General features: G+C 57.1%; 1 protein-coding gene across 1 annotated transcript in view; it reads left to right on the forward strand.

Annotated features, from left to right (window-relative positions):
* Positions 1–15,000, forward strand: part of LOC308159145 (glutamate receptor ionotropic, NMDA 1-like) — a gene marked incomplete at both ends in the record, with an annotated part of 26,463 nt that overhangs the window by 854 nt on the left and 10,609 nt on the right. Inside the window, 12 exons of the mRNA XM_080532897.1 lie at positions 2,218–2,392; positions 4,207–4,351; positions 6,117–6,203; positions 6,991–7,132; positions 7,331–7,458; positions 8,455–8,619; positions 9,013–9,131; positions 9,814–9,926; positions 10,204–10,352; positions 12,313–12,470; positions 13,163–13,324; positions 13,487–13,596. Of these exons, the coding sequence (XP_080389023.1) occupies positions 2,218–2,392; positions 4,207–4,351; positions 6,117–6,203; positions 6,991–7,132; positions 7,331–7,458; positions 8,455–8,619; positions 9,013–9,131; positions 9,814–9,926; positions 10,204–10,352; positions 12,313–12,470; positions 13,163–13,324; positions 13,487–13,596 (1,653 nt within the window). The remainder of the gene's footprint in view (positions 1–2,217; positions 2,393–4,206; positions 4,352–6,116; positions 6,204–6,990; positions 7,133–7,330; positions 7,459–8,454; positions 8,620–9,012; positions 9,132–9,813; positions 9,927–10,203; positions 10,353–12,312; positions 12,471–13,162; positions 13,325–13,486; positions 13,597–15,000) is intronic.

Consider the following 15,000-nt stretch of genomic DNA (forward strand, 5'->3'; position numbering starts at 1 on the left):
TTCAAACGAGTGGGTTTTCTCTTTTATCTTCTTCTCTCATTGTGATTTTTTACTGTTGTGTTGCTTAAATGTCTAACATTTTTATGTTTGTTTCATTCTTAGTGTGCGTCTTTCTTTCAGTAGATGCAACTAATGCAATAGAGCAGCTTTTGGGGGGGTAACCCCCCCTCCCTACACTTTGGTTCTAATTATCTTCGTAATAAGTGAGACGAGGATCTTATGTGGCCAAAGTGTTATGTAGCTCAGAGATGTGTGTTGGCCTCTCTTCCGCCGGTAAGCTACTATACTGACCTTTCTCTGTGTCCCCGGTATCTCTACACACACCTGGTCTATCTACACACACCTGGTCTATCTACACACACCTGGTCTATCTACACACACCTGGTCTATCTACACACACCTGGTCTATCTACACACACCTGGTCTATCTACACACACCTGGTCTATCTACACACACCTGGTCTATCTACACACACCTGGTCTATCTACACACACCTGGTCTATCTACACACACCTGGTCTATCTACACACACCTGGTATCTCTACACACACCTGGTCTATCTACACATACCTGGTCTATCTACACACACCTGGTATCTCTACACACACCTGGTCTATCTACACACATCTGGTATCTCTACACACACCTGGTATCTCTACACACACCTGGTCTATCTACACACATCTGGTCTATCTACACACACCTGGTCTATCTACACACACCTGGTCTATCTACACACACCTGGTATCTCTACACACACCTGTGGAACACCTTCACCTGGACGTGTCCACTTACTTAACCCCCCCCCACCCTTGTACACTGTCGTACCCCCCCCCCCCCCCCCCCCCCCCCACCACCACCACCTGAACTCCTCTAGGTTAGAGAACATGTCATACACTGCAAAAAGTACATCTAAGTAAAAATGTAATAAATATATTTTTATTGATATTTTTTATATATAATATTTTAAGTTAAAGGCGATGTGTGACGGCAGCTGGTGAAAGGGCTTTTATTCTGAAAATGGTAAATAAATTGGACCGGATAATTGAAGGTCATTAATGTGGGTGGTGACTTCATTTATTTAAAATCACCTTTTAAAAGAGCACTGATTCCAAAACACGTTGATTTACTGAAACGTTGTTGAAAATCAATGACATACTCGCTAGTCAAGCCAACATATTGCAATGCAATGGATTCGGTGAGTCACATGTTTCAGAATAAAAGTCTGAACATTTGATCGGTTGCCGACTTCTTCCCCCCGTTCGACAGCTGCTGTCACATATAAGCTTGTTTTCTGTCTGACTGCACTAGTTTTAAGATACTTTTCACTTGTATTAAGAACATATTGGCCAGTGAAATTCTCCTGTTCTGTTAGCAGATAATTTCGTTTATTTTAAGTAAGATTTCCCTAATTTTATCTTTTTTTTTTTCTTGTTTTTGAGAGCTGACTTTTTGCAGTGTACAGCTTCTTACTGTATTGCTCCAGCATGTCTACTGGTGTTGTTATGGGTCTGGGTTGACTGGTACTAGTCAGTTAGATAGTTGTTAGTTATGGAGATTTAACCAGGAAGTTCTCCAGGGATGGTATCCAGGACACAGATTAATCCGTTTAAGTCCGGGACTAAATCGCACTTTCGATGGGGAGAGACCCTCTCTCTCTCTCTGTCTCTCTCTCTGTCCCCCTCTCTCTCTTCTCTCTCTCTCTCTCTCTCTCTCTGTCCCCCTCTCTCTGTCCCCCCCTCTCTCTCTCTCTCTGTCCCCCTCTCTCTCTCCTCTCTCTCTCCCCCTCTCTCTCTCCTCTCTCTCTCCCTCTCTCTCTCTCTGTCCCCCTCTCTCTCTCTGTCCCCCTCTCTCTCTCTCTCTCTCTCTCCCCCTCTCTCTCTCCTCTCTCTCTCCCTCTCTCTCTCTGTCCCCCTCTCTCTCTCCCTCTCTCTGTCCCCCCCCCCTCTCTCTCTCTCTCTCTCTCTCTCTCTCTCTCTCTCTCTCTCTCTCTCTCTCTCTCTCTCTCTCTCTCTCTCTCTCTCTCTCTCCCCATCGGAGCTGCCTTGCAGTCCAGGACTAACTAAGCTAAGATAAGAAGGAGGTTTAATCTGGGTCTGAGGAGACCGACCCGTACTACAGGACGTTGTCTAAACTAAGCTTCTCCTCCCCCCCCCCCCCACCCCCTCCCCCCCCGCCCCCCCCCTGCCCCGGTGATGTCACCTGTGATGTCACAGGGCTGCTGGGCCTTCAGCTGATCAACGGGAAGAACGAGTCGGCCCACATCACGGATGCCGTCGCCGTGGTCGCCCAGTCCATTCAGGAGCTGTTTGAGAAGGAGAACATCACGGAGCCGCCGCGGGGCTGCGTGGGAAACACCAACATCTGGAGGACCGGCCCGCTGTTCAAACGGTCAGGACGCACCCGGGGGTTCTGGGGTCAGGGTTCTGGGGTCAGGGTTCTGGGTCAGGGGAGACTGGTGGAGGTAGAAGACCAGGGGAGGCTGGGGGAGGTAGAACACCAGGGGAGGCTGGGGGAGGTAGAACACCAGGGGAGGCTGGGGGAGGTAGAACACCAGGGGAGGCTGGGGGAGGTAGAACACCTGGGGAGGCTGGTGGAGGTAGAACACCAGGGGAGACTGGGTGAGGTAGAACACCAGGGGAGGCTGGGGGTGGAGGTACAACACCAGGGGAGGCTGGGGGAGGTAGAACACCAGGGGAGACTGGTGGAGGTAGAACACCAGGGGAGGCTGGGGGAGGTAGAACACCAGGGGAGGCTGGGGGGGGGGTAGAACACCAGGGGAGGCTGGGGGAGGTAGAACACCAGGGGAGGCTGGGGGAGGTAGAACACCAGGGGAGGCTGGGGGAGGTAGAACACCAGGGGAGGCTGGGGGAGGTAGAACACCAGGGAAGGCTGGGGGAGGTAGTACACCAGGGGAGGCTGGGGGTGGAGGTTGAACACCAGGGGGGAGGCTGGGGGAGGTAGAACACCAGGGGGGAGGCTGGGGGAGGTAGAACACCAGGGGGGAGGCTGGGGGAGGTAGAACACCAGGGGGAGGCTGGGGGAGGTAGAACACCAGGGGAGGCTGGGGGAGGTAGAACACCAGGGGAGGCTGGGGGAGGTAGAACACCAGGGGAGGCTGGGGGAGGTCGAACACCAGGGGAGGCTGGGGGAGGTAGAACACCAGGGGAGGCTGGGGGAGGTTAGAACACCAGGGGGGAGGCTGGGGGAGGTAGAACACTAGGGGAGGCTGGGGGAGGTAGAACACCAGGGGAGGCTGGGGGAGGTAGAACACCAGGGGGGAGGCTGGGGGAGGTAGAACACCAGGGGGGAGGCTGGGGGAGGTAGAACACCAGGGGAGGCTGGTGGAGGTAGAACACCAGGGGAGGCTGGGGGAGGTAGAACACCAGGGGAGGCTGGGGGAGGTAGAACACCAGGGGAGGCTGGGGGAGGTAGAACACCAGGGGAGGCTGGTGGAGGTAGAACACCAGGGGAGGCTGAGGGAGGTAGAACACCAGGGGAGGCTGGGGGAGGTAGAACACCAGGGGAGGCTGGGGGAGGTAGAACACCAGGGGGGAGGCTGGGGGAAGTAGAACACCAGGGGGGAGGCTGGGGGAGGTAGAACACCAGGGGGGAGGCTGGGGGAGGTAGAACACCAGGGGAGGCTGGGGGAGGTAGAACACCAGGGGAGGCTGGGGGAAGTAGAACACCAGGGGAGGCTGGGGGGGGGTAGAACACCAGGGGAGGCTGAGGGAGGTAGAACACCAGGGGAGGCTGGGGGGGGTAGAACACCAGGGGAGGCTGGGGAGGTAGAACACCAGGGGAGGCTGGGGGAGGTAGAACACCAGGGGAGGCTGGGGGGGGGTAGAACACCAGGGGAGGCTGGGGGAGGTAGAACACCAGAGGGGAGGCTGGGGGAGGTAGAACACCAGGGGGGAGGCAGAACACCAGGGGAGGCTGGGGGAGGTAGAACACCAGGGGAGGCTGGGGGGGGGGGGTAGAACACCAGGTGAGGCCGGAGGACCTCGTTGTCCAGCGCACGGAACGGAACCACGGAACAGTCGCATCAGGATGATTGACAGCGTCCCTGATTCCGTTCCGTTCTGTCGCGTCGCGTCGCGCCGAGGACCCTCCGGCCCTCCCTCCCTCCCGTGTCACAGTCCACCTGTCACCATGGCAACGCTGACTCCTCCCCCCCTCCCTCTCTGCGTGCCTGCCTGCTGCAGGGTGCTGATGTCGGCCAAGTACCCGGACGGCCTGACCGGACGCATCGAGTTCAACGACGACGGGGACCGGCGCTTCGCCACCTACGGCATCCTGAACTACCAGAAGACCCGGCTGGTCCAGGTCGGCATGTTCAACGGCTCCCAGGTACGCTGGCTCTGACTGGTTCTGACTGGTTCTGACTGGTTCTGATTGGTGGTTCTGGTTGGTTCTGATTGGTGGTTCTGGTTGGTTCTGATTGGTGGTTCTGGTTGGTTCTGATTGGTGGTTCTGATTGGTGGTTCTGGTGTTCTAGGAGTTCTGATTGGGTGGTTCTGGTCGGTTGTGGTCTCTAAGAGTTCTGTTGGTGGTTCTGGTGTTCTAATAGTTCTGTTGGTTCTGATTCTGGTTGGTTCTGATTCTGATTCTGATTGTGGTGGCTGTTCTAAGTGAAGAAGAGTCATGTTGGTGGCTGTTCTAGGTGAAGAAGAGTCATGTTGGTGGCTGTTCTAGGTGAAGAAGAGTCATGTTGTGGTGGCTGTTCTAGGTGAAGCGTCAGGAATCTTTCAGGACTGCAGTCACTCCCTATCTTCTACCGTAGACTGAAGACCTCCATCTCTTCAGGCTACACCTTAACTGTCCCTCCTGAGACCTCTCCATCCCCTCTACCCCCCTGTGCAGACCTCCTCATCCCCTCTACCCTCCTGTACAGACCTCTCCATCCCCTCCACCCCCCTGTGCAGACCTCTCCATCCCCTCTACCCCCCTGTACAGACCTCTCCATCCCCTCTACCCCCCTGTGCAGACCTCTCCATCCCCTCTACCCCCCTGTGCAGACCTCTCCATCCCCTCTACCCCCCTGTGCATATCTCCTCATCCCCTCTACCCCCCTGTGCAGACCTCTCCATCCCCTCTACCCCCCTGTGCAGACCTCTCCATCCCCTCTACCCCCCTGTGCATATCTCCTCATCCCCTCTACCCCCCTGTGCAGACCTCCTCATCCCCTCTACCCCCCTGTGCAGACCTCATCATCCCCTCTACCCCCCTGTGCAGACCTCCTCATCCCCTCTACCCCCCTGTGCAGACCTCCTCATCCCCTCTACCCCCCTGTGCAGACCTCTCCATCTCCTCTACCCCCCTGTACAGACCTCCTCATCCCCTCTACCCCCCTGTACAGACCTCCTCATCCCCTCTACCCCCCTGTACAGACCTCCTCATCCCCTCTACCCCCCTGTACAGACCTCCTCATCCCCTCTACCCTCCTGTACAGACCTCTTCATCCCCTCCACCCCCCTGTGCAGACCTCTCCATCCCCTCTACCCCCCTGTGCAGACCTCTCCATCCCCTCTACCCCCCTGTGCAGACCTCTCCATCCCCTCTACCCCCCTGTACAGACCTCTCCATCCCCTCTACCCCCTGTACATACCTCTCCATCCTCTCTACCCCCCTGTGCAGACCTCTCCATCCCCTCTACCCCCCTGTGCAGACCTCTCCATCCCCTCAACCCCCCTGTACAGACCTCTCCATCCCCTCTACCCCCCTGTACAGACCTCTCCATCCCCTCAACCCCCCTGTACAGACCTCTCCATCCCCTCTACCCCCCTGTGCAGACCTCTCCATCCCCTCCACCATCCTGTGCAGACCTCCTCATCCCCTCAACCCTCCCGTACAGACCTCTCCATCCCCTCTACCCCCCTGTACAGACCTCCTCATCCCCTCTACCCCCCTGTGCAGACCTCTCCATCCCCTCAACCCCCCTGTACAGACCTCTCCATCCCCTCCACCCCCCTGTGCAGACCTCTCCATCCCCTCTACCCCCCTGTGCAGACCTCTCCATCCCCTCCACCCCCCTGTGCAGACCTCCTCATCCCCTCAACCCTCCTGTACAGTTTCTCTACTGTCAATAATAATAAAAACCTGCTGTCTGTTCCAGGTGGTGATGAACAGCCAGAGGAAGATAATCTGGCCTGGGGGAGAGACGGAGAAGCCCAGAGGATACCAGATGTCCACCAGACTGAAGGTGGGACACCTCCGCGTCTCACACAGGGGAGGCTGGCGGGAGGTAGACATCGGAGGACGGGCTCATTGGAACTAGAATGAGGAATGGTATCAAACACAGCACACATTACAATGAGCCTGCCCTCCTTTTCGACCTCCCCCAGCCTCCACTGATCTTACACTGTAATCTCCTTTTATTCAACCCAATTCAAACGACGTTATTATGCCGGTGATGGAACTAATGGGGATGTGCAACGAATTAACTCATTAATTCGTTAATTAACACACAGGTACACACAGTAACATTATACCATTTAGCAGACGCTTTTATCCAAAGCGACTTACAATGGACCTATCGCTAAGCCACGCCCCCTTTGAAATCTCAGACAAACAAACAACGCTTCACTGACAGTGACTGACTGACAGATGAAGTAGACAATAATCAAATGAAAGCAGAATTTGGGCCCAATCTGTCCCACTGAAGAGGTTCTAGTCTGTGATTCTGCCGGTGCTGTCTCGTACTGCCCAGATAGTGTGTGATCGCTGTGGCTCAGGAGGTAGAGCCGGCGTCTGATGAGCGTCTGATCGGCGGGTCGGCGGTTCGGTCCCCGGCTGGCCACCTGTCGAAGTGTCCTTGGGCAAGACACTGAACCCCAAAATTGCTCCCAGTGAGCGGGCCGGCCGGCGCCTTGCATGGTAGCTTGGCCGCCATCGGTGTGTGAACGTGTGGGTGAATGAATGGATGAACTTAAGGCGCTGTATAAGTCCAGTCCATTTAGCGTGTGGTTTTCTGCCTCGGTTCTGTCCAGATCGTGACCATCCACCAGGAGCCGTTCGTATACGTAAAGCCCACCCTGGCGGACGGGACCTGCCAGAAGGAGAAGACCCTGAACGCTCAGGACAAAGAGATCCAGAAGGTCATCTGTACCGGACCCAACGGCACCGTGCCCGGTACCACACTGAACACTAGCCCCTAGGCCCTAAACACTAGCCCCTAGGCCCTACACCCTCGCCCCTATCCCCTAGCCCCTACTCCCTAGCCCCTAGGCCCTAGTCCCTACACTTGTTGTTGTTGTTTATGATGTTGTGTTTGTTGTTGTTGTTGTTGTTGTTGTTGACCTGACGTTCTGCTGCGTGTGTGTGTTCCAGGCCAGCCCATAGTGCCTCAGTGTTGCTATGGTTTCTGCATCGACCTGCTGATTAAACTGGCCGGGGAGATGAACTTCACCTACGAGGTTCACCTGGTGGCGGATGGGAAGTTTGGCACGCAAGAGCGCGTGAGTATAGGAGAGAGGGAGAGGGGGAGGAAGAGGGGGAGAGGGGGAGGGAGAGAGGGAGAGAGGGGGAGGGGGAGAGGGGGAGAGAGGGGAAGAGAGGGAAAGAGAGAGGGAGGGAGAGAGGGAGAGGGGGAGGGGGAGAGTGGGAGGGAGAGAGCGGGAGGGGGAGAGAGGGGGAGGGAGGGAGAGAGGGGAAGATGGAGAGAGGGAGAGAGAGAGGGACAGAGGGAGAGAGGGGAAGATGGAGAGAGGGGGAGAGGGAGAGAGGGGGAGGGGGAGGGGGAGAGGGGGAAGAGAGGGAAAGAGAGAGAGGGAGAGAGGGAGAGAGGGAAAGAGAGGGAAAGAGAGGGAAAGAGAGAGGGGGAGAGAGGGAGAGAGGGAAGATGGAGAGAGGGGGAGAGGGAGAGGAAAAGGGAGAGGGGGAGAGAGAGAGGGAAGAGAGGGAAAGAGAGAGAGGGGAAGAGAGGGAAGAGGGAGAGGAGAGAGGGGGAGAGGGAGAGGAAGAGAGGGAGAGATCTGATATATATCCCGGTACATTTCTTCAGTGACACACACACACACACACACACACACATACCTACACACCTACACACACACACACACACACACACACACACACATACCTACACACCTACAAACAAACACACACACACCCACACTCACACACACATACCTACACACCTACACACACCCACACTCACACACACACACACACACCCTCCCCTCCCCCCACACACACACACATACTTACACACATACACACACACACATTCCCCCCCCCCCCACACACACACACAGCCACATTTCCCCACATGTCTGCTACCTCCACCAGCCTCCCTTAACCTCCCCCCTCCCCCTCTCCCCCCCGCCCCCCCCCTCCCCCCCGCCCCCCCCTCCCCCCCTCCCCCCTCCCCGCCTCCCCCCTCCCCCCTCCTCCCCCTCCCCCTCCCCCCTCCCCCCTCCCTCCCCCCCTCCCCCCCCCTGCCCCCCCCTCAGGTGAACAACAGTAACAAGAAGGAGTGGAACGGCATGATGGGCGAGCTGCTGGGTGGGCTGGCGGACATGATCGTGGCCCCCCTCACCATCAACAATGAGAGAGCCCAGTACATAGAGTTCTCCAAGCCATTCAAGTACCAGGGGCTCACCATCCTGGTTAAGAAGGTGTGTGTGTGTGTGTGTGTGGGGGGGACCCTGACCCTGACCCAGACCCTGACCCTGACCCTGACCCAGACCCTGTGCGTGCATGTGTGCGTACCCTGCCTCTGACTGCTGTGTGTGTGTGTCTGTGTGTGTATTATGTGTGTGTGCGTGTGTGTGTGTGTGTGTATTATGTGTGTGTGTGTGTGTGTGTTATGTGTGTGTGCGTGTGTGTGTATTATGTGTGTGTGTGTGCGTGTGTGTGTGCGTGTGTGTATTATGTGTGTGTGTGTGTGTGTGTGTGTGTATTATGTGTGTGTGTATTATGTGTGTGTGTGTGTGTGTGTGTGTGTGTGTGTGTGTGTGTGTGTGCGTGGGTGTGTGTGTGTGTGTGTGTGTGTGTGTGTGTGTGTGCAGGAGATCCCTCGCAGCACGCTGGACTCCTTCATGCAGCCGTTCCAGAGCACGCTGTGGCTGCTGGTGGGGCTGTCGGTCCACGTGGTGGCGGTGATGCTCTACCTATTAGACCGATTCAGGTAGGCCGGGGGGGAGGGGGGGGGAGGCTGGGGGAGGGTGAGGGAGGCTGGGGGAGGCCTGGGGAGGCCAGGGGAGGCTGGGGGAGGATGGGGAAGGGTGGGGGAGGCCGGGGGAGGCTGGGGGAGGATGAGGGAGGATGGGGGAGGCCAGGGGAGGCTGGGGGAGGATGGGGAAGGGTGGGGGAGGCCAGGGGAGGCTGGGGGAGGATGGGGAAGGGTGGGGGAGGCCGGGGGAGGCTGGGCGAGGCGGGGGAGGCCAAGGGAGGGTGGGGGAGGCTGGGGGAGGCTGGGGAGGCCTGGGGAGGCCAGGGGAGGATGGGGGAGGCTGGGGGAGGCCTGGGGAGGCCAGGGGAGGCTGGGGGAGGATGGAGAAGGGTGGGGGAGCCGGGGGAGGCCTGGGGGAGGCTGGGGGAGGCTGGGGGAGGCCTGGGGAGGCCAGGGGAGGCTGGGGGAGGATGGGGAAGGGTGGGGGAGGCCTGGGGGAGGCTGGGGGAGGATGAGGGAGGGTGGGGGAAGCCTGGGGAGGCTGGGGGAGGCTGGGAGAATAAAGTCCTGTGTCTGTGTGTCTGTGTATCTGTGTGTCTGTGTATGTCTGTGTGTCTGTATATGTCTGTGTGTCTGTGTGTCTGTGTGTGTGTGTGTGTGTGTGTGTGTCTGTGTGTGTGTGTGTGTGTGTCTGCAGCCCGTTTGGAAGGTTTAAAGTGAACAGTGAAGAAGAAGAAGAAGACGCCCTCACCTTGTCCTCCGCCATGTGGTTCTCATGGGGAGTACTGCTGAACTCTGGGATAGGAGAAGGTAAACAACACACTGAACTCTGGGATAGGAGGAGGTAAACAACACACTGAACTCTGGGATAGGAGGAGGTAAACAACACACTGAACTCTGGGATAGGAGGAGGTAAACAACACAACGACTCAACAGAAGTCACAATTCAACCAATTACAAATCCTAACCCTAACCCTGATTCTGCCTGTGCAGCCATAACTGTTTTTTGTCCTTAACGTAAGGTAATGTCAATAACATGAATCTGTAACTAGCTGTTGTGATGTAACTGTGTAACCATGGTGACCAGGTGCACCCCGGAGTTTCTCGGCCAGGATTCTGGGCATGGTGTGGGCGGGGTTCGCCATGATCATCGTGGCGTCCTACACCGCCAACCTGGCGGCCTTCCTGGTGCTGGACCGACCTGAGGAGCGCATCACCGGCATCAACGACCCCAGGGTACGACCCTGACCCCTGATCCTGACCCTGATCCCTGACCCTGACCCCTGACCCCTGGGGATGAAGAGGAGCTCGGTCTTGTTAAGATTGAGCTTGAGATGGTGGTCTGACATCCATGTTGAAATGTCAGCGAGACATGCAGAGACACGGGTTGCCACGTGTAGATCAGAGGGGGGGAAGGACAGGAAGAGTTGAGTGTCAGCTGCGTAGCTGTGGTAGGAGAACCCATGTGAGGAGATTACCGAGCCAAGAGACTTGGTGTAGAGGGAGAACAGTAGGGGCCCTAGGACTGAGCCAGTGGTGAGGGTTTGTGGAGAAGACAGCAATTCTCTCCAGGTCACCTGGTAGGAGCGACCCGCCAGGTAGGAAGAAAACCAGGAGTGTGCGGTGCCAGAGATGCCCAGTTCTGAGAGGATGGAGAGAAGGATCTGGTGGTTAACTGGAGGAGAGGGAGGAAGCTTGAGCAGAGTGGAGGGCTTCTGTGACAGCAAGGAGAGCAGTCTCAGTGGAGTGCCCAGCCTTGAAGCCGATTGGTGGGGGTCTAAATGTTCCATCTTCCGGAGATAGTCAGTCAGTTGTTTGGATGCCGCGCGTTCAAAGGTTGCCGCGCGTACAAGACAGGCAGCAGCATTCTGGATGAGCTGCAGAGGTCTGATGGCGGAGGCGAGGAGCCCGGCCAGGAGTACGTTGCAGTAGTCAAGGCGGGAGATGACCAGTGACTGGGTCAGGAGTTGCGCTGCTTCTCTGGTGAGGAATGGACGTATCCTTCTGATGTTGTAGAGAAAGAATCTGCAGGAGCGTGCTGTCGCTGCGATGTTCTCTGCACAGGATAGGCAGTTGTCCAGTATCACCCCAAGGTTCTTGGCTGTCTGGAGTAGGTTACAGTAGAGTTTTGGAAGTCTTGGAGAGGGCAGGCTTTCCCAGGGAGGAAGAGTAGCTCAGTCTTGTTAAGGTTGGTGATGGTGGGCTGACATCCATGCAGAGACACGTGTTGCCACATGAAGGTCAGAGGACAGGAAGAGTTGAGTGTCATCTGCGTAGCTGTGGTAGGAGAACCTGTGTGAGGAGATTACCGAGCCAAGAGACTTGGTATAGAGGGAGAACAATAAGGGCCCTAACGCTGACCCTAACCCTGACCCTAACCATGACCCTGACCCTGACCCTGACCGTAACTCTGACCCTGACCCTAACCATGACCCTGACCCTGACCATAACTCTGGCCCTGACCCTGACCCTGATCCTGACCCTAACCCTGACCCTGACCCTGACCCTGACCCAGACCCTGACCCAGACCCTGACCCCTGACCCTGACCCTGCTTCCCTCCACAGCTGCGTAACCCATCAGACAAGTTCATCTACGCCACAGTGAAGCAGAGCTCTGTGACCCTGACCCCTGACCCTGACCCTGCTTCCCTCCACAGCTGCGTAACCCATCAGACAAGTTCATCTATGCCACAGTGAAGCAGAGCTTTGTGACCCTGACCCCTGACCCTGACCCTGACCGTAACTCTGACCCTGACCCTGACCCTGACCCAGACCCTGACCCCTGACCCTGACCCTGCTTCCCTCCACAGCTGCGTAACCCATCAGACAAGTTCATCTACGCCACAGTGAAGCAGAGCTCTGTGATCCTGACCCCTGACCCTGACCCTGACCCTGCTTCCCTCCACAGCTGCGTAACCCATCAGACAAGTTCATCTACGCCACAGTGAAGCAGCTCTGTGACCCTGACCCCTGACCCTGACCCTGACCCTGCTTCCCTCCACAGCTGCGTAACCCATCAGACAAGTTCATCTACGCCACAGTGAAGCAGCTCTGTGACCCTGACCCCTGACCCTGACCCTGACCCTGCTTCCCTCCACAGCTGCGTAACCCATCAGACAAGTTCATCTACGCCACAGTGAAGCAGCTCTGTGACCCTGACCCCTGACCCTGACCCTGACCCTGCTTCCCTCCACAGCTGCGTAACCCATCAGACAAGTTCATCTACGCCACAGTGAAGCAGAGCTCTGTGGACATCTACTTTCGGCGGCAGGTGGAGCTGAGCACCATGTACCGCCACATGGAGAAGCACAACTACGAGAGCGCCGCCGAGGCCATCCAGGCCGTACGGGACAAGTAAGTCTTAGGTAGTAGACTGGTCCCAGGTCACATATCCATTCTCAGGTAGTAGACCGGTCCCAGATGACAGCCACTAACGCAGGGGGGGAGTAAGGGGGGTTGTGTGTGTGTGGGGGGGTCGAGGGTCATACTGTAGGTGTGGCGGGGGGGGGGGAGGGGGGTTAAAGAAAGGCACTGTCTGTGTTTTTAATCTGTGTCTATTCTATTCCTTCTTCTCCCTCCTTCCATCCGCCCCTCCATCCCCCCCTCCCTCCATCCCCCCTCCACCCCGTCCATCCCCCCCTCCCTCCACCCCCTCCATCCCCCCCTCCCTCCACCCCCTCCATCCCCCCTCCCTCCATCCCTCCACCCCTCCATACCCCCATCCCTCCACCCCTCCATCCCCCCCTCCATCCACCCCCTCCATCCCTCCCTCCCTCCACCCCCTCAATCCCTCCCTCCCTCCACCCCCTACATCCCCCCCTCCATCCTCCCTCCATCCCTCCCTCCATCCCTCCATCCACCCCCTCCATCCCTTCCTCCCTCCACCCCCTCCCTCCACCCCTCCATCCCCCCCTCCATCCTCCCTCTATCTCTCCACCCCTCCCTCCCCCCCTCCCCCCTCTCTCCACCCCTCCCTCCCTCCCCCCCTCCCTCTCTCCCCCCCTCTCTCCACCCCTCCCTCCCTCCCCCCCTCCCCTCCTCCTCAGTATTTTGCATGCGTTCATCTGGGACTCTGCTGTATTGGAGTTCGAGGCGTCCCAGAAGTGCGACCTGGTGACCACCGGGGAGCTGTTCTTCCGCTCCGGCTTCGGCATCGGGATGAGGAAGGACAGCCCCTGGAAACAGAACGTTTCCCTGGCCATCCTCAGGTAGTAGACCAGCCCCTGGCCATTCTCAGGTAGTAGACCTGTCCCAGATCATAGAATGATAAAGCCATTCTCAGGTATTAGACCCGTCCCAGATCATAGTAGAGCCATTCCCAGGTGTTAGTCCAGCCCCCCCTGTGCTGAGCTGTGCCTGTGTGTCTGCAGCTCCCATGAGAACGGCTTCATGGAGGACCTGGATAAGACCTGGGTCCGCTACCAGGAGTGTGACTCCCGAAGCAACGCTCCCGCGACACTCACCTTCGAAAACATGGCTGGTACGTACGCTCCCTCCTCCCTCTCTCTCTCCCTCCCTCCTCCCTCTCTCTCTCTCTCCCTCTCCCTCTCCCTCTCTCCCTCTCTCTCCTTCTCCCTCCCTCTCTCTCTCTCTCTACATGGCTGGTAAGGTTCCCTCCTCATTGCACCAAGGGAGGGAGACCGCTGGAGGTAGAAATGGGAGGCTGGAGGCTGGTAGTAACAGCATGGAGCGGATGGAGGAACGGCATCGACCAAACGCGTCCGCTTGATTCCGTTCCGTGCGTTACAATGAGCCTCCGACCTCCGGTTTCTACCTCCGCCAGCCTCCCCTGCACCATACCGCAGGGCTATCAGGAGATCTCTGCACTCGATCAAATTTCAGGACCCTCCTTTCATGACCTTTCCTAGACATGTGCGTTCTACCACCCAGTATCCTTACATGTTCTAAATCACATCAGGATAAGCTAGTATGAAGCTATTTTGCAGTTTTTCTGTGAAGGAGGCAGGCTGATTTACAAGATGCGCCAACTAGTGGTCGTTGTGTGTAAGTAGCAGCTTCCCATTGTAAAGACTATGGTCATGTGACCCCCGAGGCGGCTCTTATAGTAGGTAACATAGACACGGCTGATCTACTGTTAACTCACCAACTGCCAAAGCATTCCGGAACACTCACCACCCACCCAGAGTTCCAAGTGAAGCAAACTCCTTCTGTGGCAGCCACCCCCCCTCTGGAACTCTCTCCCTGCCCCCCCCCCCCACCCTCTGGAACTGTTTGGAAGTGTTTTATGCAGGTATTCTACCTAGCAACACTACTCTGATTGGCTACAAAATGAAGCTGAGAGTAGGTGAAACAGACACGGCTGTTCTAGTGTTAACATATCATATTGGTGTTTGTCTGCTCAGAGACAGCAGAGAACATCAACACGGCTCCCAGCGGCTCACAGCCAAACACTTCTGGCGCTTTTCCACAGTCAGTCTTGGCAGCGGGGCTCGGCCCTGAGCCTCAGACCTTTAGTGTTTCCATCTCAGAGAACGGCCCCAGAAAAAGCCCCAAAAAAGCCCAGAAGAGCCCCAGGGCTAAGCCCTCTGGGACTACGGCGATGATAGACCAGAGCTGCCGGTGGCCCTGGGCACCCAAACGTGCGTCTTACCCACTCGATGAAAAGTGAAGACCTTTCTATACCATGTCTGTCGATTTAGCGCTCCCCAAACCCCCCCCCCCCCCCCCTTCCAGTTGGCCGTCGGCCCAGCTACCACTAGCACCCCCCCCCCCCCCTCCACCCTCCCTCCCCATCCACCCCCCTGTCTCTATCCCAATGAATCAGAAATGCTCGAGACAACATTTGGATAAAAAACAAGACTGGCGCTCGGGCCTGAAAGAGGTGTGGAGTGGGAGAACACCGTAGAGGATAGATCTGTACTGG

Source organism: Nansenia antarctica, assembly GCF_963989245.1.
Source record: "Nansenia antarctica genome assembly, chromosome: 5".
NCBI lineage: Eukaryota > Metazoa > Chordata > Actinopteri > Argentiniformes > Microstomatidae > Nansenia > Nansenia antarctica.